This window comes from Rhipicephalus microplus, chromosome X (genome assembly GCF_043290135.1).
Source record: "Rhipicephalus microplus isolate Deutch F79 chromosome X, USDA_Rmic, whole genome shotgun sequence".
Classification (NCBI taxonomy): domain Eukaryota; kingdom Metazoa; phylum Arthropoda; class Arachnida; order Ixodida; family Ixodidae; genus Rhipicephalus; species Rhipicephalus microplus.
Genome location: NC_134710.1, coordinates 113,453,797 through 113,479,716, shown reverse-complemented (window position 1 = coordinate 113,479,716; position 25,920 = coordinate 113,453,797). Strand labels below are relative to the sequence as shown.

The window sequence follows — 25,920 nt, the reverse complement described above, 5'->3', positions numbered from 1 at the left end:
TTACACACAACCAAAACGATTCGTCTTTCGCTTTTCTTTTCTTCGGAATAATTTCACTAAATGTGACGATATATACAGTATTACTTGCAGCGGTGTCTTCGGCGTTAGCAGCCTGTGATGCAGAGAAGGCTGTCACTGGACTCCAAGATTGCAGGAGCCATATCCACCAGATACAGAAACACAGATTTAATGCTTCCGACGTCGCCCACATAGAAGAAGTATGCTGGTAAGCACACGTGCATGTACACCTTAATCACTAAACAGTTTTTTTTTCGGCGTCTTTTTTTTTCTTCGCTTCTTTGAACAAAATACAAATGCATCACAGTCAGGAAATGTCGGGCTCATAGTGCCCATACAGTCTTCCTGAATTGTATAACCCATCAAGATAAGCACTAAGACATCACGCACACAGGACATCTATGAACAAGTGGGCACATAAGGTACAGATGACTGAAGTGAACAGGAGGCACCGACAAAGCTCTGTGATTAGTAATCAGCGCGATAGCATCGCAATCAGTGATGCTTTAAGGAAACTAAGGCATATTGCAGAATTCATGTGAAAATTTATTACGATTTCGGCGTCTTTGGCTTCTATTAATTTCCATGCACTTTAACGTATTTTTTTTTATTATTTCCGCGTAAAAAGTTGCACAGTGTGTGTGAATATTTGCAAATAAACATTCACCGCGCTTTTTGCTTTACTCATCAAGTCTACTGGTTTCTTCATACATTAGATGGATACACACTTCGTTGTTCTTTACTAGTAACACTATAGTGTTCTTTGCTCCCATGATTCTTTCTTGTCATTGTTTCATTCACGCTGTCACTTTCTTTGCTCTAATTGTTCTTTACGCTTGCTGATAAATGCACAGGTATACCGTGTGCCTTAATTGACACTATATATAGTTTCATACATGACGCTGCAGTATCCAAAAAAGTGAAGCAACGTAGTAAGGGCACAAACAGAAATATGACTATGCCGATGGATGAAAAGTGGATGAGTTTGAAATTCTAACGCAATTATAGTTAGCACTAGCCTCAGAACTTATAAGCTTATGCGGATAAAAAGCTCAACGAAAGATTTCATATAAATATGCGGCTAGAAAGAGAGAAGGCAAATATGCTAATCCAATGTTATAGCTCCGGTTGACTACCCTACAGGCAAGATGGATGCGGGATTTAAAAGGTAGGGATTTAGTGTAACAAAGCGACCGCTAGCACTGTAACCTCTTGAAAACCCGTACACTTCATAAATTTGAAAAGTGGGAATAGCCTTCCGCATGGGGTTTCTTTGAAAGCACGTTTTTATATTTTTGTTCTGTTATTGCACGATTGACAAATCGCCTAGCACTTCGCACATCACCTGTCAACAAGTCTGAGTACTACAGCGGGGGTATAGACAAAAATAACGTGCGCTATATAGTGCGTCGTCGCAACCACATGCACCGTACTTGCTCGTAGGCTGTCGGTCATTCCGATAGGCAATGCGTATATGTTGGAAAGTGCAACGCGGAGCCATGGACGGTGCATCATCGTCTGTTTGGGCAGTGGTAATTCCAGGCGCTATAGGAGTGGGTCCGGGGAAAACGACACGTGCAGAAAACGTTGGAGAACCACATGGTCAATGCGCATTCAGGGGATATGAAGCGAGACAGAGGCGAAACGTCGGCGCACGAAAACAGAATTGAGGCACTTCGGCCGCTCTCATGTGCAGATCGGGTGTCTTTATCGGCGTGGTCGTCTTCACTGATATTGCTGTGTCCCACAAGCCATCGAAGAAGTATATCATGCCCTTTGTCATGGCTGCGGTGGCAGGCCTGTCGAATTTCCGAGGTGAGTTGTTCGTCAAATCCATATGGCACATTGCGCTTCGTTGCTTTGGAAGGTTGACTTGTAGTCACAAAACTTCCCACTGTTGTGGTGCTTTCCGACAAATAAAACCACACAGTGCTACAACTCCACACCTGTCGATGTGTTCATTGATGATGTTTTCAACTTCATATTATTTAAGTTTCGCCGTGACGGTTGCTGGCGAAGAGCTACTGGGTTCACCATATGTTGTGTATATTTGGTATAGGTTCTGCGCAAGTAATGTGTGATGGTTTCAAGCTTTAAAGCGTGCAACGGCGCTCCATCTTCCTTTCGTGCCCGGAATCGTCAAGTGTACTTCAGGCCGGTGCAATATGGCGTCGTGTTAGCATGTGTAAAGTTTATTGAGAAGTATATATAGGCCTGGCGTTTTTAGCAAATTTTGAATATGACCTCGCGGCTGGAAGGCAGGCAAGATGGTGTGAGAAGTAAAGGCAAGTGCCGAATATGTGCTCTCAAGACGTCAGTGCCAACTAGCAAAATTATCTGGCAATGACCACAGTCAAAATTAAAAAACAAAAACACTTATCGGGAGACAAACATGTTGTGAGTGCTTCGGCTTAATTGTGAACGGTGAAGTCTGTTAATATTTGTTGCGCAAGTATGTTTATGGAGCACAGGTAAGCTAAACCACCGAAACCCGAAAAGAGGGCATTATAAGCAAATGGAGCATCGGCGGTATATGACGTGTTCGCCGAGAAACGCTAGCGGTCAATCATTTCGTCACGCACGAGATATGGCTCCAGGCCAAGCAGCTACCAAAGATGAAGCCAAGAAATCGATATATTCGCATGGAGGAAGGAACATGCTGAGGAGAGGTTGCTACATCCCATTTTGTGAAGCCGAAAGTGGGGAAGAATAGAGGACTCCTCCTCGCAATGTTGAGCCCGCTACGGCGGCACGCGCTTCCACGACGGGTGCCAGCGAGAAGGAGGCGAGCCGTGCGAGCCGATTTTGGCTGCGCCTGGCGGCACCGCCGCCACCACCGCTATCTGATAGACGAGCTGGAAAAGCAAAACATTTGTGCTGAGTATGAGCAAAACGTGCTGCGATATTCGCTTGTATAGCACCTGCGTGCCATTCGCAGCCTCATTGCGGTTCATATTGTGAATCTACAATACACTTGCAGCTTTGCACTTCATGTTTAATCCGCTGAGTGCAAGGTAACAACGGCGCGAATCAGCCGGATAATATCCTCGGCAGGCTGTTTTCTTCTGAAGATACGGTAAGTTCGGGGTACGAAACATAATGTAACAGTAAAATATTATTTAATATTTTTTGCTACCTATTTAGATGAAGCAGCTTCGAATAATTTTTTTGCCATGTGTGTCACAATACGTGCGCACGAGTATCGTTCGCAGCAACGCGAGTCCGCCAAGTGCGATCATATGAAAAACAAAACAAAAAAAAACTTGGCCAAAGATGAGATTATCGCGCGCAAAACGTAAACGGGAAGCGATAATACTGACAATAAATCACCTTACTGTGTCAGGCACGTCTAATTCGTGACTTTGCAAGCTTCGGTGAGAACAGTGGGCCACGTATACACTGCTTTCCGATAGTTGTGACCGCCGCACACGAGAACGGCTCACCACCGCATCTCGTATCAAGAGGCGTAGGCACTGCCGTTCTCCTATATAGGAATTCTAGGCTGCCTTCGCTGAGGCACGCAACAGCACACTACCGAAGGAAAACAACGAAGCTGTGGCGCCAACCATTTTCGGAGAAGTGGTCGCGAGCTTCGAAAGCGACCGCTTTCGACCTCAAAGGGACCTTGAAACAATTTTGACAATTTTCACAAATACATTGGGCCGGTATACCATCTCCCAAGGGTAATTTAGAGACGAATTTGAGCTCTCTGCGTAAACTGTGTAATTTAATACAACGCTTTAAAGCTGCGAATCACTCCAGATCGCTGCGACCCGCGGCCAAACGCCTTTTCAACCGCCCATACACCAAGCAACACGCTCTTCCCCACTGACCTCATCGTTTACAGCTGATCTGATTGGCTGTGGAACGCGCAGCACAAACTGCCGGTATCGAATCGGCGGCGGGATTTATGCTTATGCGGTCTCACGCCACATCGTGACGCAGGCGCCGTGAAGGTGGAGCTTAGCCCCGAGCTCTTGATGGAAGAGTTGAGGGCAGTTGAGGGTGGAAGTTGAACGTGAAAATAAAGAGAAAATGAATTGTGCACTATCTTTCGCCCGTATTCAGAGTCGTTTTTTGTCTTGAACTTGACTTGTCACCGCCTTCAATGCAGCGTGTTTGGAACGTGTTTGTGCTTCATGCCTTGGCAACGACTTAGGACATCGCGTTCGAGACGCGTTCGGGCTGCGTTGGAGGCTGTGGCTAGTCAAGAGAAATCCAAGAGCGTTTTTGAATACGTACGACTATCGCAAATAATCCTCGTCGTCTCAGCGCAGCTTGGGAGGTAGGCGGCTTGCATGGCCGGCCAACTCTCGCGATCGATGATACGGTCACAACCACCACCGGCTTTTTTTCTTTGGAGACATTTGTGCTGCCAGCGCTGACACTATGGCACAGTGCACCAGCACCATTACAATCTCTTGTTCTTCGCTGGAATCGAACTCCTTGACGCTGATGGGAACGCTGTGCAATAACGGACGAAAACAATAAATGAGGCACGCTCGTTTTCCTCCGCTCACTGAGCTGACGGTGATCAGCTGATCGGCGCCGGTCTCTAGAGTTCTAGCTGCAGATAACGAGATCCGGACGTGACTCTCCCATAGGGTTTCCCACAATACTTACTAGAGGGAACTCTGGTGCTAGTGTCTATGGGAGTTGCAACACATGGCACTTCAGCGAGCATGGGAATGATGGGTAGTACACACATTTGTCTAATTTTCGTACTTCTGGCCTGCTTCTGGATCCGTGTGTGTTCGTGTAGTTTGGAGCTGTTTTTTCACGAAGAGATAAATTAGCAAATGTTCACCGTTTGCGCTTCACAACCTTATTCTTTTAAGCTATTTCGAATCAAGTCCCTAAGTTCAAAAGGATTCGTTCTTTCTTTCAAAACGAGACCGTAACCAGTAATAAACAAAGCCGCAAGTACGATTCGCCGCCCGCAGGTACGAAGACTAGGCAAATGTGTGTACTACCCATCATTCCCATGGTAGCTGAACGATTGCAGCGCCAGAGTGCCCTCTAGTTAATTTTGGTAAACTCTATGGACTCTCCAGCTTTGCGACTTCCGGTCGCTCGCATGCAGCCTCTGCCGGCGTGAACATTAGTCGCTTTTTGGTAGCCAGTCACGAATGGTCGCGCGACCGCTGCTAGTCGCCGGTGTGCACCAGCCTTATATAGAGTACACTTTTATAGGCAGGTTTGAGTGCACATGAAAACGGTTTGGTTGGTGCATACGACGTTTCATGACATTATAAACTCACGCCACGATATACGTAACAAGAAAACACCAGCTTAACAGCGGAAGATGGCGGCGCCCACACCTCTTGGGTAAAATAGTCTATAGGCACTTCTGCTGCCTTGGACGCGAGTTCCTTTCTCTTTTCCTCACGCGAGCTCTTTTACCTCCCAAACGACACTAGAGAGACACGGCACTGACATGAGCCCGACGAAAACACAAGGCAGACGCAAACGCCAACGAAGTCACTAGACCCCATTGTCACACTCTAGGCCGAAAAACTAGCACCGAAAACACTAGCAAAACGCATCCGCAAACCGGTCGTCGGCGTGTCTTGGGAGATCGGCGGCTGAGCGAAAATTTGCCCCACGTCTTTGCTTCCGACGACCACGAAGCAGGCAATCTTCGGGGAGTTAACAATGCCCTCTCCGAGGCTTGCGGCGTCTGAATAGGCAGCTCGAGCACCCAACGGAAGTCTTTTCTTCGCTTCCCTATTGTGTGCACCAACCCCGTCTCTCGCTACCACGGATTATGGTGAGGGCTGCGCCGCGTAACCAGATAGGGACAATGGCAGAGCGGGAAGCATGGCTGAAAATGAGGTGCAGGAATGCAAGTTTAGTCCGCGTCGCTGCGTGTGCCTCCAATGTGACTACAGAATTGACAAACGAAAGACTGTGAGTACAAGGCGCGGGCGGGACCTTCGAGAGACCAACCGCGGACTGTTTGTGTCTTTGCAGTGTATACATAGGCCGACGACAAGGGAAAAGACACTCCTAAAGACAGCCCGCTGACCGAAATCGGTATCGTGTCTCTCTTGTGTAAACGCACCTTCAGTGTTTTGGTTGAAGCGTCCTCAGTGTAAGAGACCCTTAATGAGCATGCACTCCAAACATTTATCACAAAGTGGTTCTAAGAGAGAGAGGAAGAGAAAAGTGAGCCCCGTAACTGTCGGCTTCAGCGAGCGACACCTCAACAGTAGCCCACAAGGAATGGGGGTGAGGAGGGATTAAAAGGATAGGAATAAAGGTGTAGAGAGAGAGAAAGAGGCATGTAAGCCAGAGAGCGACGACATATCGAGGGGATAGGAGAGATAGGAAAGATGGAAACACGGTCACAAGAGTCCGAGGACGGGGCACCACTTGCGAGAGCTCTTGTCGGCGTCAGGAGGTGGCGTAGAGCAAGTCCAGTCGGTCATAGCTACACTGTCGTCGGAGGTCGGCATCACTTTACCGTCAAGAAGCGCTCTACGGAGAATTGAACCTATAGTGTATTTCTTTTGGCAAGCGGCGGCTGTAACTGCTGGCCAACACCGCTGCAGTTCTATCAGCCTTCCTTGTAGCGCTCTTTTACCTTCCCCCTCCACGCGCTCTCCTTCGACGCTCGCGCAGCGTCACATGACGAAGTGGCTTTGAAAAGACGAAAAAGGAAGAAAAAGCGCAGTCCCGTTACTGCCTCTCTCAGTGGAGGGCAGCTCCACAGTTATGCGCAGGGAAGGGGGAATGGGAATTAAAGAGACAGAAGGAAGGGATAAGAGAAGGGTAGTGAAAAGCATTCGATCACTCGCATCACGCACGCGCGCGTAAGAAACCAAACGCGGCACACGCAACCCACCGAAAGACCACCGAGAAGCCGGAGGCGAAGCAATGTGCCAGAGAAGAAAAAAAAAACACCAGACAGGTAGAAAGAAGTTAAGGCACTCCCCGACCACGAGGGAAGGGGAGAGAGTGTTTGCTCTGACGCCGGTGCCTGATATCAAACAGCTGAACCTCCGGGCTGCTCGTCGTCGGATTCAACGCCGGGCTGAGCGCTCCGGGAGGGCGGAGGATTGGACAGTGTACAACCGCATCGACGCGGTGTGTACACCGCGTCGATGCGAACGCGCCAGAGTGCCAGATGCGTCGACGCATCGACGCATCTGGCGCTCTGGCGCGTTTCCAGCGACGTGGAAGGAGGCGATCGTCATTCCGGTACGCAAGAAGGGCAAGCCCTCGTCGGAGCCGATCTCCTTCAGGCCGGTTTCGCTCACGTCAGCTGCTGGGAAAGTGATGAAGGCCATGGTTCTCAAGTGTATCGAATGGATAGCTGCGGCCCTAAACTTCCTGGCGAACGTGCAGAGCGGCTTTCGCTGCCACCGATCACCGCGGACTGCATCTCCGACGTTGTCACCACCCTGGGGGATGCAAAGCTCCGCGGTGAAGCCGGATACTTGGTTCTCCTCGACATCAAGAGTGCCCTCGATTGCCTGCCTCATGCGGCCGTTTTGGACGCTCTACATGCAATGGGTGTGTGCGGCAGGCTTCTCGGTTCTCGAGGAAGTCCTCGACGGCAGAACTTTCCGTGTCCGCATTTCTGGCGACCTCAGCGCGCCTCGCCCGTCCACTGCTAGTGTGCCGCAGGGCAGAATTTTGGGCCCCATGCTGTTCAATCTCGCCCTCGCGCGCATCGTGGACTACAACCCGCGCGACTTGCAGTACGCGGTGCGCATTGCCATCTATGTGGACGACGTCGGCCTCTTTGCGAGTGGACCCACTTCGTGCGGAAAACAGGTGCGACAGAGCATCAAGCGCTCTCTCGAGGCCATGGATGCTTTCATCTCGAGCATTGGGCTTCAGCTCTCCACTGCCAAGACCGAAGCGCTTCTCGTCCACCCCACCCTCAGGGGCCGATATACGAGGTTGGCCGCCTCACGTTCCGGGGACGCGTTCTGCCGTGGCGACGATCGGTGCGATACCTCGGAATCACGCTAGATCACCACCTGAGCTGGAAGCCAGCAGTTGCCATCCACCGGCTAAGCTCTCGCAGTGTCGCAGGAGCGGCATCCTCTCTCCTCGCGCGGGGCAAAGGCTGTTCTCCTGACATCGCCCCGAGGATGTACAACGCCGTCGCTGGAGCCAGGGCCCTCTATGCGTTCTCCTTGGTGACACTGCGTGCGTCTCAATGGGACACTCTCGAGACGGCACATCGCGGCGTCATACGCCGCCTCTTTGGAATACCTCGATCTTCCCCAGTGGGCGTGACATACGCCGAAGCCAGCCAGTTTCCCCTCTCGCTCAGAGCCAAGGCCTGTGCTCTACGCCACGTCGAGCGCATGCACATGACGCGAGGGGGCAAGGCGCTGGTTAATCGGCTCCTGTCGCTGCCCAACACTGGCATGGGCCGCAGCGCGCTGGAGTACGCCGGCCTCATCTCCGAAGCCCCCTTCGCCGGACTCCTGCCTATTCCACCTCACTGGGACTCCCGGCTGGCCACATCGACCAGAGTTCCAGGCATACGCAGCAAACGGCACACACCTCGCGCTGCCCTACTACAAGAAACCTGCAGCCTCATCGAGGAGCGGTACTCCGGCCACCTACATCTGTACACTGACGGCTCGGTGAAAAGGGACAGCTCGGCTGCTGCTGCCAGCTTCATTCCGGCGCTCCGAGATGAGAGGAAGTGCCGTCTTCCCCTTCCGGCGCCATCGACGACCGCTCAGCTCGCGGCACTCAACTTAGCGGCCGATCAGCTGGACGAGCTGCTTCTTCGATCGGCCGTCGTCTTCTCGGACGGCGCTCCTCACCCTCGCGAGGGGAAAAAATGGCCCTTGATAGCGCAGCGCCTCACGCGCAAGTTTACAGTTATTGTGCGAAGTGCGTGTGCTGTGTCGTTCCAGAGGGTGCCCCCACACGTCGGAGTGCGCGGCAACGAGGCAGCCGACGCGCTGGCAAAGGACGCCCACTACCCGGCCACACCCGCAACGAACTTCGTGCACAGCTTCGATGTGGCACGGCAGATTATCGCACGCCACGTCCGGGCTCTTCACCCGGACCCCCGCACAACAGCCGGCAATCCTGTCGCGCGCCTGCCGTCAACAGGAATTAGTCGGCACGCTCGTGCTTTCCTGCTGCGCCTTCGAACTGGATGCAGCCGAACCGCGCACCGACTCTTCAGTCAGAGTCGCAGTGGCAGCCCTTCGTGCGTGCAGTGTCCGGCAGACGAGATGGTCGAACATATCTTGTGCCAGTGCCCGGGATACACGGATATTCGTCGCCGACTCTTCAACGCCTATGCGCAACTCGGACTGCCACACGCGAGTCCAGAACACATGTTGTTCCCCTCGGCTAACGCTGCAACAATCCGCCGGGCGTTCCATGCGCTGCTGGACTTTTTTGACGACGCAGATCTCTTTACGCGCCTTTAAAGAGGCCCGTTATACACGTGTCGTCGTTTGTTTACGTCGCGCCGCGCCTCCTCAGAGTCCCACGTGACTTTGCCTACGTAGGCTGCTCCGAGCTGTCTGACGTCTTTTTTTTTCTCCCTCTCCCCCACGGCGTCACACGAGTTCACCGATTTCACAGATGAGGTACGCACGCTTGCGTTACAGTGTCTAGAGAATGTATACTTGCGCGTAAAAACAAAAATCATCACCTTCTCCAAGCTCATTGCACTGAGGGCTGCAGTTTTGGAATGAAATGTATGCAAGATGACCTTTTGCACCACACAATTTAGTATCTGATGGGTTCAGGGGATGATCCATGGCAGCCACTCACTTACTAGATACTATGTGGCAATCACCTGTGGCCATAGGTCCGCAAAACTGGCGGAGCTTATTCAGACTCACTCATGAATTATATTTTGAGCTTCGGACTCACGAAATGGTTTCTGAATCAGACTCACACTCACGACAATTCTCTTTAACCAGACTCAAACTCATTAAAACATTACTCACCCACAGTCACTCAGACTCACGCTCGGGCTGGCTCTGAGCGAGTCGACTCATGACCCCTTTAGCTTAGAATTAGCTTCTTCGACAATGGAGTCAGGGCTCTTTAACACCAGTATCTTATGTAATTATGCTCTTCTTGGCTACGTTTTACGTGGTATCTTTGAAAAGAAGTTTTGAGTGCATGCAAATCAGTGGTTATTTTTTTGAATAGATGAGAGCATAAGATATATTTATGAAGAACTTCCCTTGAAAAGTTGGAGGGCGGAAGGACGAGGCAACCCCCCCCCCCCCCCCCCTTCCTATGTAATTCGCGCCTCTTATAGCAAATTTTGAAACGGTGTGTGAACGACACTGCTTTGGAACACCTGTGGGTAGACGTGAGTATAAACAGGAATCCTGGTAAGGCTGACAGTAATGCTGAAGATGACTGTAGATAGGACCTTAGGTCGACAAAAGATAGTGGCCCTCATTCAAGAAATCTATATTTCGGTTTTGACTCACTTGGACCCAGGCTCACCAAAAGTTTTCCGAACCGAACTCACGAAAATTTTCTTCAAGCCAACTCACTCGGACTTATTCACGGAAGTATTACTCACACGGACTCACTCAGAATCGTGGCTCGATCTGAGTCTGAGTGAGGCGTCTCATGAATGAGTTCGCCGACCTACGAGGCTGTGGGACATACCAGTGGCACATACCCGCCCGCGGGTATGTGCCACTGTCTGGAGGGAAGTGTTTGACAACGTACGCGACGGGATTGTTACATTATTCATATCTTATTCACAGCGTATCATATTCGCCAAACCATTTTACGCTGCCATACTAATTTTGGTTGCCGCAGATAGACAAATAGATAGATATAGATAGACTCCAAATATGATTGCAGTACGCAAAGAAATGTTTCGCATTTAAAAAAAAAAGGGGGGGGGGCAGCAGTCGGCTGATGCGCTTGGTTAGCCAACAAAGGACGAGGAATGAATGTATCGCAATACGACGACAAGGAAGATATGGATATGTTGTAGCGTACGCAAGTTACGTAACGGCCGCACTAAAACATGTTTTCATGAGTGCGCGCGCGCTCGAACGTTTTCTGCGCTGAATCTCTAGTTCTACATACCATGCGCTGATGCACAGTCCTCAACATATTCTGGCTAATCATCACGCTGCTCCGGCACATATGCAGGGGAATCGCGTATTCCAGAGCCTATAGAATGTCTGCTACTGTTCGCAGCCTGTAGGGTTATTCGACCGTCGACGAGATATCCGTATGGTTAAGTCTGAAAGAAACACCGATAAAGTCATGCGTAACGATTTGATATCACAATAGCTTCCTATAGTAACTAGATGGCAAATATGACGGCGTAAAGTTCGAGATTTACTGCATACTTATCATCACACACATGCAGGCGTCAGTATATTGACTGCCCATTATCGTAAAGTAATGCATGAGTGACAGTGGCGCACCCAATCTGATATGTATGCCTGCAGTGCAGAGTAGAAGCGAGTGTAAAATCGCTGCGAAAAACATTACCATAATGCAGTAACTGTTCAATATGTATCGGCGTTATCCGGTTTGCGCCTTTCATGCAACGTTATGCTTTTAACCATTCTACCAGCTAAAAGCGACGCTTTCTGATCTTCCCAGCAGCGCCACGGTCAAGTTTGAAGACTGCATCCGCGAAGCTGTGCATCTTTCAGGATGCCACCACGAAGTTGACTACCTTGTGACCGTGATGATGACTGCAACGCGAAAGCTTCTGAGCGACATGTACACCGCCAACTGCTGGTACCTCTGCAGCCAAGCCGATGCTATCTCTGCCAGTGCAACCTTCGCTCCCGCCGGACTTGTGGCAGTGGCACTTGTGGTGTTGTGGAGGACGTGAAGTCAATCCCACTGGTTGCTCGAGAGTGCCAGGATGTCATCCAAGCGTACTCCCAAGCTGTCCTGTGGTCTTTCGTGTCGCTTTAGTGACCGGCAAAAAACGTTTCGTTGATTTGGTGTGTAGTTGCGCAGCATCACAGCAACGCCCCCTCATGTTTGAAGCAGGGTTTTGCAGCAGCGGACCATTTCACCAATGTGACTGCCTAGCACTCGCATGATGATACGGAGGCAACTTTCACGTTGACGTGCTTCTTTTCAGTTTTTTTCTTTTTTTTTGCAACCAAAAGATCGCGTTCGAGATTTTACCAGATTACCTTCGTGCTGCCAATTTTCTTTTATATGGTCAAGCAAGTCATGTAGCCGGTTAGCTCCGTGTGTATCAAGCTCGCTAATTTTTATGTATCAAACTTTCGTCCACGGCACTGCTTCGCATTATATAAATCAATGAGAAACTGCATGACATAGTCTAACTGGTGAGACGTAAGTACATAGGGGCAGTCTAGAGAAAGAAGTGTACAGACCCCTTCCGAAAGCCTCGGTAGGATCAGGCGTACAGATGGGGCCAACAGGATACAGTAGTTAATCTCGCCGACCGGGGTTGCGTATGAGCATAAGCGTGCTCAGTGTAGCCCTTCGAAGGGGGAGAGGGGAGGGTTATTGCAGCACCACCACTTCATTAATTTCATGTATGGGGCACGCTCACCTCCCCTCGTAGGTGTCTATGGGGGCGCCGCCTCTGCCTACCTCCTGCGCGCGCCTATCCGTCTGAGCATAGGCGCGCGCAGAGTCGGGCAAGGGTGAGAGGGGGGGGGGGGGGAGCGGAGAGTGAAGAGGGTGAGCCCTCTTCACTCTCCGCCCTCCTTCCCCCAATTTATTGAAGCACGCTTGCGCGACTGCTGGCTTCAGTTTTAAAGGAACACTAAAAACAATGGCTTGGTTCAGATTGATAAACTGTACCCTGAGAACTGTAAGGTCTTAAGTTTCACCATAAGTTCGTTATTAGAGGATAAAATCAAGGTTGAAGTTTCATTTTAAAATTTCGCGCCTTATCTCCGCACGCGACGTCACGAACTTCAATGTGTATATTTTGTATTTTTATGACATTCGCTACATGAAATTTTCTGAAACTTCGTACGTTAGGCCTAGGGCCCCTACAGATGACAATTTACTTCATTTTTATTAAGAACGACGTGGGACCGAGTAAATCTATGGCACGGCGTTTGGTGCGAGAATTTCCAGGAGACGCCTCCGTCCACATTTTTTTTTTTTCGCGCGTTCTCTCGTGTACCAAGCGTCGTCTCGCGGGCGTTTTCGGGATTGTGATATTGTAACTTCACTAATACGCAAAAAAAAAAACGCTCTTTTCTTTAGTGTTCCATCAAATTAAAGCTGGCACTCCAGGTCCACAAGGAAGATTACCCAAAACAGAACGACTGACATTAATGAGGGTGTTAGCCATTTGTCTTTCGTTTGTTCGGAGCCGCACGATGTGGGTCAATCGTCAGTGAGTTTCAGAATAGAGTTTTAGAACAGCACAACGGAAAGGTTTTCCTTGCGCATGCATCGTACGCTAACCTCTTGCAGGCTCCCGTTAAGCAATGAACGCTAAGCTACGCCCGCAAGCTTAACAATGTAATGGCGTACGCGCCAGCAAGTTGTTATTCCAGATGACGATGTGTCGGGGGAGAAGGAAATAGCATGTGAGCAGCACGTCTGCTCTTCACAATGAGTCAGTATATAACATGACACGCGTTACTGCTGAAGATGCGTCAGCATTCTGTTACCGTGAACTGTGCTATTTCAAGGACGGTATACGCTTACCTACCCGTTGTTCGGGCAGGGATCGGTCAATTAACTAGGTCGCGTGTACACCTTCAATGTAAGCACATGCACTAGGCTTCATGTCAGATGATATAGTGCAATCGCGAAGAGAGTGAGGTGTACTCACGTACGACCTTTCCACTTGGGTAAAGACTTAGCCCTCAGGGAAACGTCATACGTGGTACTCCTACGATGTGCTGTTTAAACACATTATCACACTGAACGACAACAATTTCTTGTAGAAAATATGAAAAAATTTTCATTATATCTCCCACGTTCTATCTTCTTTCTGTGTCACGAGATGTGAGAAGGTCCACCTGTAACAAAATCACAGAGAGGTCCATCTTTGACCGTGAAGTTGAAAGTGACCAAGCTACTTAATGCACCATAAGTGAATTTTCAGCTACATCACTACATGTTAATGACATCCTATTGACAAGCTCAATTAAAGGTGTACATTCAGTCCCACTGCAAATAGGCAAAAGAGATGGCACGAAATGCAAACAGTGAGACATACTGTTACCCCAAGTACTACTATAGTGGGCAACTTACATTAAAATTTATTTCATTAAAATAGCAATGAATACATTTTTCTTCTTGCGGGGCATCCTTTTTGCAGAAATGAAAATTTCTGCAGACAATAGCGAAAGAAAAGGGAATTTTTTCGAGGCGCACGCTTGTTTGTCAGACACAACCAAATCAATCCAATAAGCAATTAGGATAAGGGATAATAATTCATGAATCCAATAAGCAATTTGGCAGAGAGAATCTTAATTGTTGTCCCTAACTGTATCTTGAGAATAATGATATAAGTTGAAATAAATTTATGTGGACAAAGAATCACCCCCTCCGATGTAGGTATCTGAATCTATAACCTTGGAATTACGCATCCAAAGCTTAACAAAACGTGCTTCCCCTTCCACTTTTCATTGGATACTCCTGCGGGTATAATCCCTGGGAGTGTTAGTGAGTGCTTCCAGTAGCCGCAACGGCGAGTGTGGAAACCTTTTGCAAGAAGGCGTCACATCACCTTTGCACGAGGCAGCAGCAGGACAATAAACCCACGCATGCTAACCTAATACATTACTTATTTGTTACACACAACCGAATGAGTCCAACATACATTAGACCAAAGAAAGCATAGGGAAGATTGATTGGCTTCAAATATATTGCAGTAATTATGACGTTAAAGAGACTCTGCAATACTTTTCAGCATGGTCACGAAACGCTGCCGATCGGTATTAGAGGGTCCTGAGGCCAAACATTACAGCGCAGCACACGGCCTGGAATTTAAAATTATGTCTCAAAGGCGGCAGAAATTATTCCGTCTTCGCTTGACAAATGATGCCCCAAACCCACAAGACCATGACGTGAACTCCCAAGTGCATGGCTATTGGCTGATCAGAGCATCGTGGGCTGCAAAGGTACTACGGTTGTAGCAGAATGCCGCCACATGCCCCAACGCACACAAGCGTACATAATTGATTGATTGATATGTGGTGTTCAACGTCCCAAAACCACCATATAATCGATTATGAGAGACGCCGTAGTGGGGGGCTCCGGAAATTCCGACCACCTGGGCTTCTTTAACGTGCACCCAAATATGAGCACACAAGCCTACAACATTTCCGCCTCCACCGGAAATGCAGCCACCGCAGCCGGGATTCGATCCCGCGACCTGCGGGTCAGCAGCCGAGTACCTTAGTCACTGGACCACCGCCGCGGGGCACGCGGGCGTACGTGATCACACTGAAGGCAAGCTGCGCGTTCAAAGAAAAAAATAATAAAAGAGAGCAAAGTCCATCATGGCCATGACGCGCTGTGAGGAATACATTTCATTGCTCCCTTGTCACCCCCCCCCCCCCCCCGTAGCTTTCAATACACTTGCTGGTATAAAAGGAGAGGTGAAACAAAGAAGTCTGTGACAAATCACTGTAATTTACAAGTTTTTTGAAGCAATAAGCTCTGTTAATGAAGCCATACAATGATTACTTCGAAAAGCATTACAGGGCCCCTATAACGAAATTGAACTAAAGGGGATGAATATCACCCTGTCTGTCGGTGAGATCCAAACCCATAACCTCCAATTATAGAGCTGTAGATACGTAATTAAAAGGTTGTGTGTTAACATTTCATCAAAGGAGAAGGTGAGTTTTAGCATGATAGCGTTAAAGAGCTCATTTCGCAGAAATTCTGGCGTCGTTGGTTGTGAGCGAAAAATCATCTTTGCGTGACAGAAAAATCGAGCATCTTTGCATAACCAAAAAACTGGGGAAGATGCAAATAAAAAAATATTGGGTGCCAGTGGAATTGAACCCAGATCGGGTGGGTCTGAGTGGAGATCGAACCCGGTTTGTTTGCATGGCAAGAGGGTGTTCTACCACACAGACAGGACTCCGCTTGTGAATACAGAAAATAATGTTCTTTGCTTGGCAATGCAGCAAATGTTATTTTCATGCTTTACAAACACACTCGTCCTGTATACATGCTTCACAACACAACATAAAATATTGCCGTAATAATGCGTGACCCAAGCACAAATTGTCATGGCGTGTCAAAACATGGGATCATTATGCATAGTTTAAAGCCATTCACCCACTACAAAAGGCACACAGTCTACAGCACCGTCAAGACCATCTAGTGGATACATAGCAAGTTCAAAAAGATTTCAAACACTAAGTCTTTGAAGTACGCACTAGGAACAGAATATCGCTATCGCGCTTAAATTTCAAAAGCAAAGCTTAAGGGTCCCCCATTTTTTTTTTGTCCTGTTTAATGCATTTCACTTTACGCAATAATTACTACATTGAAAAACAATAAATGTCCATTAAGCTTTTCTCGGCCAGTCGCTTGGGTTAATTGGTTGCAGACACTAGCGGTCACACATTATTATAATCTTGCTCACACAGAGTCTTCACACCATTACAGTGTTTCTTTTATCTGCCGCATTATTTTTTTTTTCTGAAGTGGTGCAGTTGTTTTATGGCTGATAAGCACAATTTTACATTGCAGAAACCAAGTGCACACAAGTTTTAATCTCTACTTATATCAAAGTAGCAGAGAAATAGATCATTATCATGATGCAAAACAGTAATATATTGATGTTAGAGCAATGTTTCTGTATTTCGTGCTTTGCATGTTCCACCTTTTTTTTTCACATTCCTTAGATGTTCGTAAAGCTATCCCCTCTGAATTGCTCTGCTAAAATCACGGAATGACCCAGCTGTAGTACCCATTAAAAAAAAAAAGAGTGCATGATATTCAAGTCATAATATATTTAACAGACATACCTATATACCAAGTGCAGCCTAGTAGACATACCAAGGAAGCTTTATTACAAAGATTGCACAGTTATTAACTAACTTTTGCAGAAGCATATAGGCTCGTGTTTATGTCTTAAACTATGGAGTTAATGATGTTGCAGGACTATGGAAATATGCACTATTAAACTGACTTCTTCTTTAAAAGACTGTGAACCAAGTGTAATCACCCATGCCCAAACACTTAACGGTTACAGTGATCTAGCCACTATCAGGTAGGAGGCCTGCCTTTTTTTATAGTGGTTATGACAAGTATTGCCTCACCATATTGTGAAATTCGCGCAACCAACATTTGCTTTATGACACGTGCTTCAATGCTGCTTTATCTTTGACAGAACAACTTCTGTGAAGCAGATCTCAAGTTCAAAGCTTCCTGGAGCTCTACTAGTGACATATATTTTGCACCTAATGGCACTGACTTATCAATTATTGTTATTAACAATGTAAACTTGGAATTGGTTTTACAGTACGCAAATAGTACATTTGTATGTGCTATATATAAAACTTTCTAATAAAGAAGTATAAGCATACTGAACATCTACCAGATATTGTGCCATGACTACCAGATAATGAAGAAATGCAGAGGCCATGGACAAAGCTGGTATGAATTTTGAATATTGCCTTTGGAGATGTGAGCTTCAAAAACATTTTGTTTGTTTCAATGGCTTAACAATTGCTTAACTGCTCTGTCTCTTGGTGCAAACAAGAGTCTAAGTCAAGCCTTTGAAACTTGGAGGTTACCTAACATATCATTTTTCATAGTACTAAATTGTGATCTCATTATGAATGATGTCATGGTTGGGGATTATAGATTAACTTTGAACACCTAGAAAATCTACATACAAGAATGCTTATGCACTTTGTCCCCATGAAAATGCAGCAGCTGCATTTAGACTGAAAAGGCAAACTCAGCAGCATCATTTCATAGATAGTGAGCTAGCGGTGGGCGAGATAGCAGTGATTATCAAATGTTCCCAAACAATATTTCTGAAACACAACACAAGCAACACAATAAATAGCATGCCCACTGATTCAATTAGCCTACGTTTCCACTGCGGTGATGTCACTGATACCTTCGTGTAACCAGTGCAGCAGTTTTGCTTTTTCTGAATTTGAAGGATAGGAAAGTGCTGTGCTTCCCATCATCTGGACAGAGAAACTTTGGCGGTGCAAGTTTTTCTGACCTTCCTTTCAATGCTCGATTCAATACATCATTGAACAAAGTCTGCAATACGCTGTTAATTCGAACTCACATCACTATAACAGAACCAGCCTGTGATCACAATGCAGTTTGCATCACAAGTTGACGGCTCCGCCAGCAGGTGCCTGGCGGCTAGCCTGTTTTTATTTTACACAAAATAAGCACCAGTACACAATGTATTCGTAACGAATTCCTCAAACTAACTGTGTACCTGCTCAACCTGCTCATTCTCAAATGCATAGCAGCAAAATACACCGCAACAAGTTGCCAACATCAACAACCTAGGCCAGAGGTCCTAAGCACACAGCCCGTCGACCTTCCGCTAGCGGCCCACGGTCTGCACATGACACTTTTCGTCCTATATTTATTTATGACATTGCGACTGTTTGTGACATAGCTAAATGATGCTTGCATTATTTCCCTTGCCTATCATGATTAACAATGCTTTGTTCAGGTAAGCTACAGAGATATGACTTATCTTAAAAAGACCCTGAAACACTTTTTCAAGTAACTATGGAATGGATTCACTAAAAGAGCTTATTGCCTCAAGAATTTAATGTGGCAAAAATTTTAAGAATCCATCCAGTATGAGCGGAGTTACGAAGATTTGTCGCACGCTCCAATCGCATTCTCTCTTTTCTTGTCCCGACGAAAGCGCTGGAAACTAAGCAGGCAGGGATGGCAGGGGCAAAAAATATGCGTCGCGTGCGCCTCGAGACCTTGAGCACTTATTTCTTTTTTTCTTTGCGGCTTTTTTAGCGTGATAACGCGTGTGCTCGTTGACAAGTCGCGGCCTCCCACGACGATCTCTGTAACAACTGAGCGTGCCATGTTTAAATCAGCCAATGGCTGATAGACGACCTTCTAAGGGTGCTTTTTGAAAGTCTCGTTATTTGTCGAGAAAAGAGAAAGCAATTTTTAGCTGACTTTGATAACACATTGTGAATTCCAGGCCCTATGCTGTGCTATAATATTTGGCTCGCATGTTCTCGCAAGCCTCTACTACCGATAGGTAGAGTTTTCTGACCTTGCTCAAAAAGTGTTTCAGGGCCTCTTTAATTAGGGGTGTGTGAATATTTGAGTGTCAAACTGAAATAGAATATTACCTAATTGAATAATTCAATTTGATTTTTAAATATATAGTATTGAAATTTCAAATAATTTGATAGGGCAAATATCGAAAACATGACAAAAGCCAATAGTGCCACTTAGGATAGGACGGCTAAAACTACCGTCAACTCCGGTATAGCAGGGCTTTTGTTAAAACTTTCACTCATATCCTGGTTCAAAAGCGCGCACATGTTTATTTTAAAAGAGATTATGTCATTTTCGCAAGTCACGGCTCTAGAAAAGTGGGTCAGAAAACGGCCTGAGATGTTGAACTGTTCGCGTCAAAAAAGAACCAGCACCCCGACTTCACGACTCCTTCAGTGTTTTACCACTACCACCGCAACATAATAGCCATAGTCAAGACATAAAGACAAAAGCTTCAAAAATACTTCAATGAGCTCCTGATCGCAAGAAAGAATGATCCTTTTAAACAGTGAAAAGAGCATGGAGCTGTTCTATATTAAGGTATTGGCGAAATCGCTTTGCAATACGTTCCCATCCCTTCTACTGAGGTGCCCAGTGGGCAGATGTTTTCAACTGCAGTAAACACTGTAACATCAAAGTGAGATAGGTCCAATCAAGGGCATGTGGGATTGGTTGCGTTTCTGCATTGTGGTCAATTTGTAGTCTTTCAGTAGCAGTCCCTCACGACATTATACGGTCGAGGACTTAAGGAGATTTAATTTCTTTGTTGTTTGTTTCATTTTTCAACAAAATCTTCAGTATTAGATATTTGATATTTTTAGCCACTATTCGACATCATTTGATTCAATAAAAAATTTCACAATTCGCACACCCCTAGTCTTTATAAGACACCCACATGTGGTCACCTCGTGTTGAAACAAAACAGCGTGACGAATGGACGAATGTTCCACGCGGCAAAATTGGTGTCCAAATTTTATTCATTGTGGAGATTGGTGCACCAGAAACAAACCATATGTTCCAAACATAACATAAAAAAGGATCCTTATAAAATATATATATATATATATATATATATATATATATATATATATATATATATATATGCAACATTAGCTGACATTTTGTTCACCGCCCCCCTCCCTCTCCTGCTTCTCACTTCTGCAGTTCCCCCGGCCCTTGGCAGGACTAAATTTCGTGAGCGAGGCAACAATCTGAGCATGAAATAGTACGTACAGGTGAGGCAATGAAATGAAGCACACGAGCCAACCTACACTCAGTGCTGCAGTCAACTCCTGCAGAGCAGTGGCCACATGGGGGAGGGGGGGAGGTATTTTGTCTAGAATAAATAATGGAAATAGGTGTTTTGCTGAAACACCAAGGCCTTTAGCAAGTGCCATGTCCCCTTTCACCACTTTCTATCAGAAAAAAGATTTCTGACTACGGGCCCGATTCCTGCCAAGCACAACCGTCGGGCAATGGCAATATCTGTATGAAGCTGTCTTGACCATTTGACTGAATAATCTTGACCTTGAATGGAGAGCCAACAAGACCAAACTGCCATGGCCACCATGTAAAGGCATATGTCCCTGCAATGGTCCCGTGGACAAATCTAATCAACATGCAAAAAACCAGAATATAGCATCTAGGTGCTGAGTGCAATGTCATAAGGTTATGACATTTAAAACACAAGAAATTAATTTAAATATATCTACAGTGCAAGTCTTAATGGCTTGCCCGTCAAAGAGCCGTATCATTCCAAATTTCCTGGCGGAACGAAGAAGAGAAAAAGGGGAGGGGGTGCACACAAAATACATTGTTGTTGCGATGGAAATTTGATGCAAGAATCATTCCACACCCCTAGTCATATAAATACTCAAGATAAATAATACAATTACTACATGTATAGAGTAAATTCAGTCTGTAATTGGATATGTCAAGATTTTCAGCCAAAAACGCTACCATGGACCCATATTTAACTGACACCTCTTCAATCAAATCATATTGACATTACTTGTTACTTGCTGTAAATGAATATGCAGCCCGACTGTTATAAGCAGAAATGATGATTTACCCCATTAACTGCATGTTTTTCTCATGAAAATTTGCCCCTGAAGGCACTATCTTGCTGAGACATCCAGATATGGCTTGCATTTGCAACTAAAAGGGTACTGACACAAAATTTAGTAGCCGAGATAGCCTGTGGGGTCGATTCCCAGGAACAATCGTATATCATCTGCAAAATATGAACAGTGAATATAGCTGGGAGGGCATTTTAAAAGAATTTTGAAGTTTGCGTGGGCCCTCGACTCCATCATGCCATTGACACTTTCGAAGGGGACCCTTTGGAGACCCCGTACTTCCCTCACGTCACCACTCTGCAGTAAACTAAACAAGTTATGATGACGTCATAGCCTCCATTTTTCTATTACCACACTTGTTCCCACAGTTTATATTTCTCGGCAGCTGGTTGCAAGTGCGTGGCCGTGGCGCTCCCTTAGAAAGTTTTGTGTTTGGTGACATTGCAGTCCCGTTTACTATTCGAAAGTAATTCCTGATGCAGACCGTGCAGAATTCTGTATGTCACAGTTATGCGGGCTGACGTGGTCAATAGCTCCACATGCATAAGTGGCGACAGTTGCACTCACTTTTTGGAGCTCTATCAAACCGAAAGTGAAACTGATCGATATTGAGGGGCCTGTAATTAATTATCTGTCACATGCTGCAGGAAACGATGTGTCGTGTCATGACTAACAGGCCCCCAGCAACACATTGCAGTAGAAAAACACAAAGCCAAAGTTTTTGTGTCAGTACTCCTTTAACAGTAAAGAACACTGCTGTCTGACCAACTGTTCCATTGAAGTGCTCATAATAGGATTTTAACACAAGCACATTTTCACTAAGCCACAGCTGCTAATTCTACCCCAACAAGCAATGTTCAACAAACAAGGAAAAAAAGCTCATTTGAGTTTTCATAGTGCATTCCATGCGGCTGACTAGAAGGGCCAGACTTATCAGTACACATAGTGCGTTAACATGAGCAGCTTGATTGTTCACTTCATTTTCACTCCACCGAGCATGATGCCACAAACTAAGTCTGTAAAGAAAGCCCAAATTTGATGCTAGCAAATGTTTGAGTGTGCACACATGTGATAAATTTGTTAGCAACCACTCGAGCCTCTTATTTGCAATTATCCACAAAAGCAGTTGCCTCAAATTACTTGGAAGTGACAAGACTGCAACTATTTCTGGAGTGGTTTGAAGATAGGTCCATATAGTGGCCATGAATTTTTCTTGAGTAGGAAGACCAACTGATTCTGAGAGGTTCTTTGCCCCACATCATGCACTAGTTCGGTTGTGCAAGTACCTCAATGAAGGGCGCATAAAAAAGCAATGTACACAACTTATCCCATTACCATCGAAGTCGCCAATGTGCGCAGAGTGGTGAGAGAGAAAATCAAGGCACCCTGCTATAATTTATGACATTATTGGCATCAACAATGAAATGGTGCAGTGACAATTGGTCACCAAGCCTACTGTGATCTTCAGCGAAGCTTCACTACACCTACTGCTGTCTAGTATTTTGCCTCTCTCTTCTCTAACATTTTCTTTTTCTTTCAAACCTTTATAGTATTGCACAGCACTCACCGAATGAAACACAACAAAACTTCCGATGTAACAAGTGGTGTGTCCTATCGCTCAAGATAACCACGTCAAGTTTCTATGAACCTGGCCACTAAAGGCGATGTTAGCTCGGACATAAGCGTACCAGTTAATATTTTGTCACTGTGACCTAACCAAGGATTGTGGAAACATAAATACGCACAATACTTAGCCCTAAATTGAAGTGTTTCATTCAATGAACAAAGTACAGTTACTTATGCCTGTGGTGACAATGCATCTTATGCCCGTGATGGCAATGCATCTGTAAAACTTTCTTTACGAACCTAATGCTATCGATTCTGCTTCCCAGTGCTTCTAGAAGGTTGATGCTAAATAGGAAGTATTTGTTAGTCAACCAAAGGTGCTTTGACTATGTACTACCTCATATGTTCTGATGCTGCTGCTCTTTGATAATATTGGAATGCACATTGTGGCAGAACATTTATATTTATACATTTTATACATTTATTGAAAAGCAGCATTCTGCTGTTAGAACTGAAACAGATTCTTAAATATCATCAACTGTGGCAAGTTACCAATATTAATGTTTTGCCAAAACAAACATGAGCAGTCAAAGAATATTTGCATGTTCAGCTGTATGAGGAAACACATGGTATTGGAGTAGGTGCTACATTTCACTTGTGCAAGATCTCAGTGGTCATGTCGGAAGTACGCTTGACGTGGAACGGCGATGCAGAACGTGCATGGCATGCATGTATTACAAAGGCTTGCGACATATTGTCAACTTCATGTTATGAAATACTAGTTGACGCAGTCATTGTAAAGCCGCCGTCACTTGATTAACTTTGTATATACGAGAATGGGCATGAAACGGCAAGCATGCAAGATAAATAATATCAATAAGAAACAAAATGCCACTGCAGTGATTTCTTACACTGGTATGTCACAATATGCCTGTCGTAATATACACGTCATGACATACACCTTATTTAATTGTGTAATACCTGCACTGATGAGTGAACTGTCAAATATTGTCGCCTAATGTTTGCTAGAGCTTGCTAATGTTGGCTGACCACTCTTTTAACCATGTAATAAATAATGCAGAGGTATACTGTGCTTCTACCTGACCCTTATAGATGAATGCTGGCTACAGCTGGCATATAGTCTATTCTAGCTGGTTTGAGCAATGCTGGACTGAAAGAGTGAGCAACGTCCATCAGTGCGTGCTGATGCAGTTGAACAACACTAGAATAAAGGTCTGGTAGAAACAGGCATATTGGTGCACCGACATATTTACTTTGTCCCGAAGCAACCTGTGTCTGCTCTTCCTCATAAGTGCCGAACACATTATACTTTCATTAAGGCAAAGCCAGCGTGTTAGGTAAATTTATGTCGCTCACAGAACTACTAATCTATAAAAGATATCGGTCTGCCTCATAATGTTTTAAGTGGCTCAATGTCAAACAATGTGGTGCAGCTGGCTCCTAGACTACTTCTTTGCATAACGCTGATTCCCTATGTGCATTCGACCACTTGTAATTAATTTTTTATGTGCCTTGTAAGGAGAAAATCTGGCATACCATTGCAATGTAGAATAATATCTGTAGTTTTACTACACAAAAAAACAAGCCTCATCCTATTGCAATAATTTTCTCTGGCAAATGTTTCTGCCCAAGCAGCCAGCTGAAACCTCAATAGCAAGGCATGTGCCCTTAGTTTTATAGTACAAGTTTGCGCTACTGTTTATTTTTTTTTTCCTCCCACAATTGTAAATCTCCCTTGACCTCTTTAGCTTCCATCCTTCAAACCTGAATCGTGTATTTCGTTTTTTTCAATAGATTTTTATTGCTGATATCTTCTATTAACCAGTCTCTCATTTTCTGTTTGATGGCTCTTGGTTGCGAACACTCCATTAACCTCTGCTTAGCTGTTAAGTTCCTAAACTTCTTCCTCCATTGTGTGTCCATAACACACATTCAGGTGAAGAAGTAGGTGCATTCTGCTACCTAATTACTTTTATTCACATTCTAAAATATTTCCTCAAAATCCATCTCATTCTAGCTTTCTCTTACTTCAAAAAAAGCCCAGCTTATGTCACCCTGCATCAACACATTCTTTAGTTTTAATGCAAGCCCTAAATGGCATGGATGAAGGATTTTCTGTGGTGAATCTCTGTTTAAGCCAAATTTTATAAAACTGTCTTAGGGTGCAAAAAGTAAAAAAAAAATCTTATGTTCATAAGCAAGGGTCGTCAAGAGGCCCTCTAACACATTTTCAAACCCACCCCACTTCTTATTTGTGGGTTGCATAGACTGAGGGATGGACAGATAACTACAGCAAGAACACAAACAATAGGAATATGCTGCCCAAAGTAATTCAACCTAGAAAATTCAAACTACAATGAAAAATTGGCAGCTTACAACTTGAATGCATGAAGCCACACATCCTCACTTATCCCACCCACAATTACGACACAGTGCTATCAATGGCAGAGCTCAAAGTGCCTACATAGCGAAAGTTTGGCCTCCATTGGTGCCTGCTTTAAAACGCGAACTGATCATGGCATTAAGGTTGTAAGAAAAAATGTGTAAAAAATGTGTAAGAAAAAATGAGGAAAAGGGTGAGTGGGTGAGACAACAGTAATGCACTGAAGTGACAGACATCCTTCGCTTGAACATTCACAACAGTACAGCAACTTGTTAGTCGCTTGAACATTCACAACAGTACAGCACACAGAAGCAAGGACTGCTCACAATGGTACACAAGCAAGGGGGGAGCTTTCAAATATAAACACTGCTCCTGTGCATAATGCTCTATGCTTGAAAGCCACAAGTAAAAAGTAGATAGTAGCATCCCTACTTTGTTATGTAGTTACTATGCATCTTTATTTTATCTCTATCTGCTTGTGTTAACTGGTACAGCAGACTAAATTGAAAAACAAATCTTAAGCAAGGTCTTGTGGTAGTAAAGTTATCTGCAACTCTGTTCTTCACAAATTATGAATGAGTGCTTGGTGGCTGTTTCATAGGATATGCTTCTAGTGAGTGCCATTGCATTCTGATCCTGTTGGCAGCAATGCAG

The 25,920-nt window shown here is 45.5% G+C and overlaps 2 protein-coding genes across 6 annotated transcripts in view; one reads left to right on the top strand and one right to left on the bottom strand.

The window, feature by feature from the left end:
* LOC119176322 (uncharacterized) overlaps nucleotides 1-17,526 on the top strand; it is a 30,057-nt gene extending 12,531 nt beyond the window's left edge. Inside the window, exons 2-3 of one of the 3 annotated variants that reach the window (XM_037427547.2) lie at nucleotides 91-226; nucleotides 11,605-17,526. In XM_037427547.2, coding sequence (XP_037283444.1) covers nucleotides 91-226; nucleotides 11,605-11,842 — 374 coding nt within the window. In that variant the 3' untranslated portion in view covers nucleotides 11,843-17,526. Of the gene's footprint in view, nucleotides 1-78; nucleotides 227-11,604 lie in introns of all 3 variants that reach the window. The other 2 variants (XM_037427545.2, XM_037427546.2) reach the window with 2 other exon arrangements.
* Nucleotides 13,895-25,920, bottom strand: part of Sac1 (phosphatidylinositol-3-phosphatase SAC1) — a 65,781-nt gene continuing 53,755 nt past the window's right edge. For 2 of the 3 annotated variants that reach the window (XM_075877436.1, XM_075877437.1), the window contains exon 20: nucleotides 20,624-20,804. In XM_075877436.1, the coding sequence (XP_075733551.1) occupies nucleotides 20,624-20,804 (181 nt within the window). Of the gene's footprint in view, nucleotides 13,980-20,623; nucleotides 20,805-25,920 lie in introns of those variants that run through there. The other variant, XM_037427543.2, reaches the window with a different exon arrangement.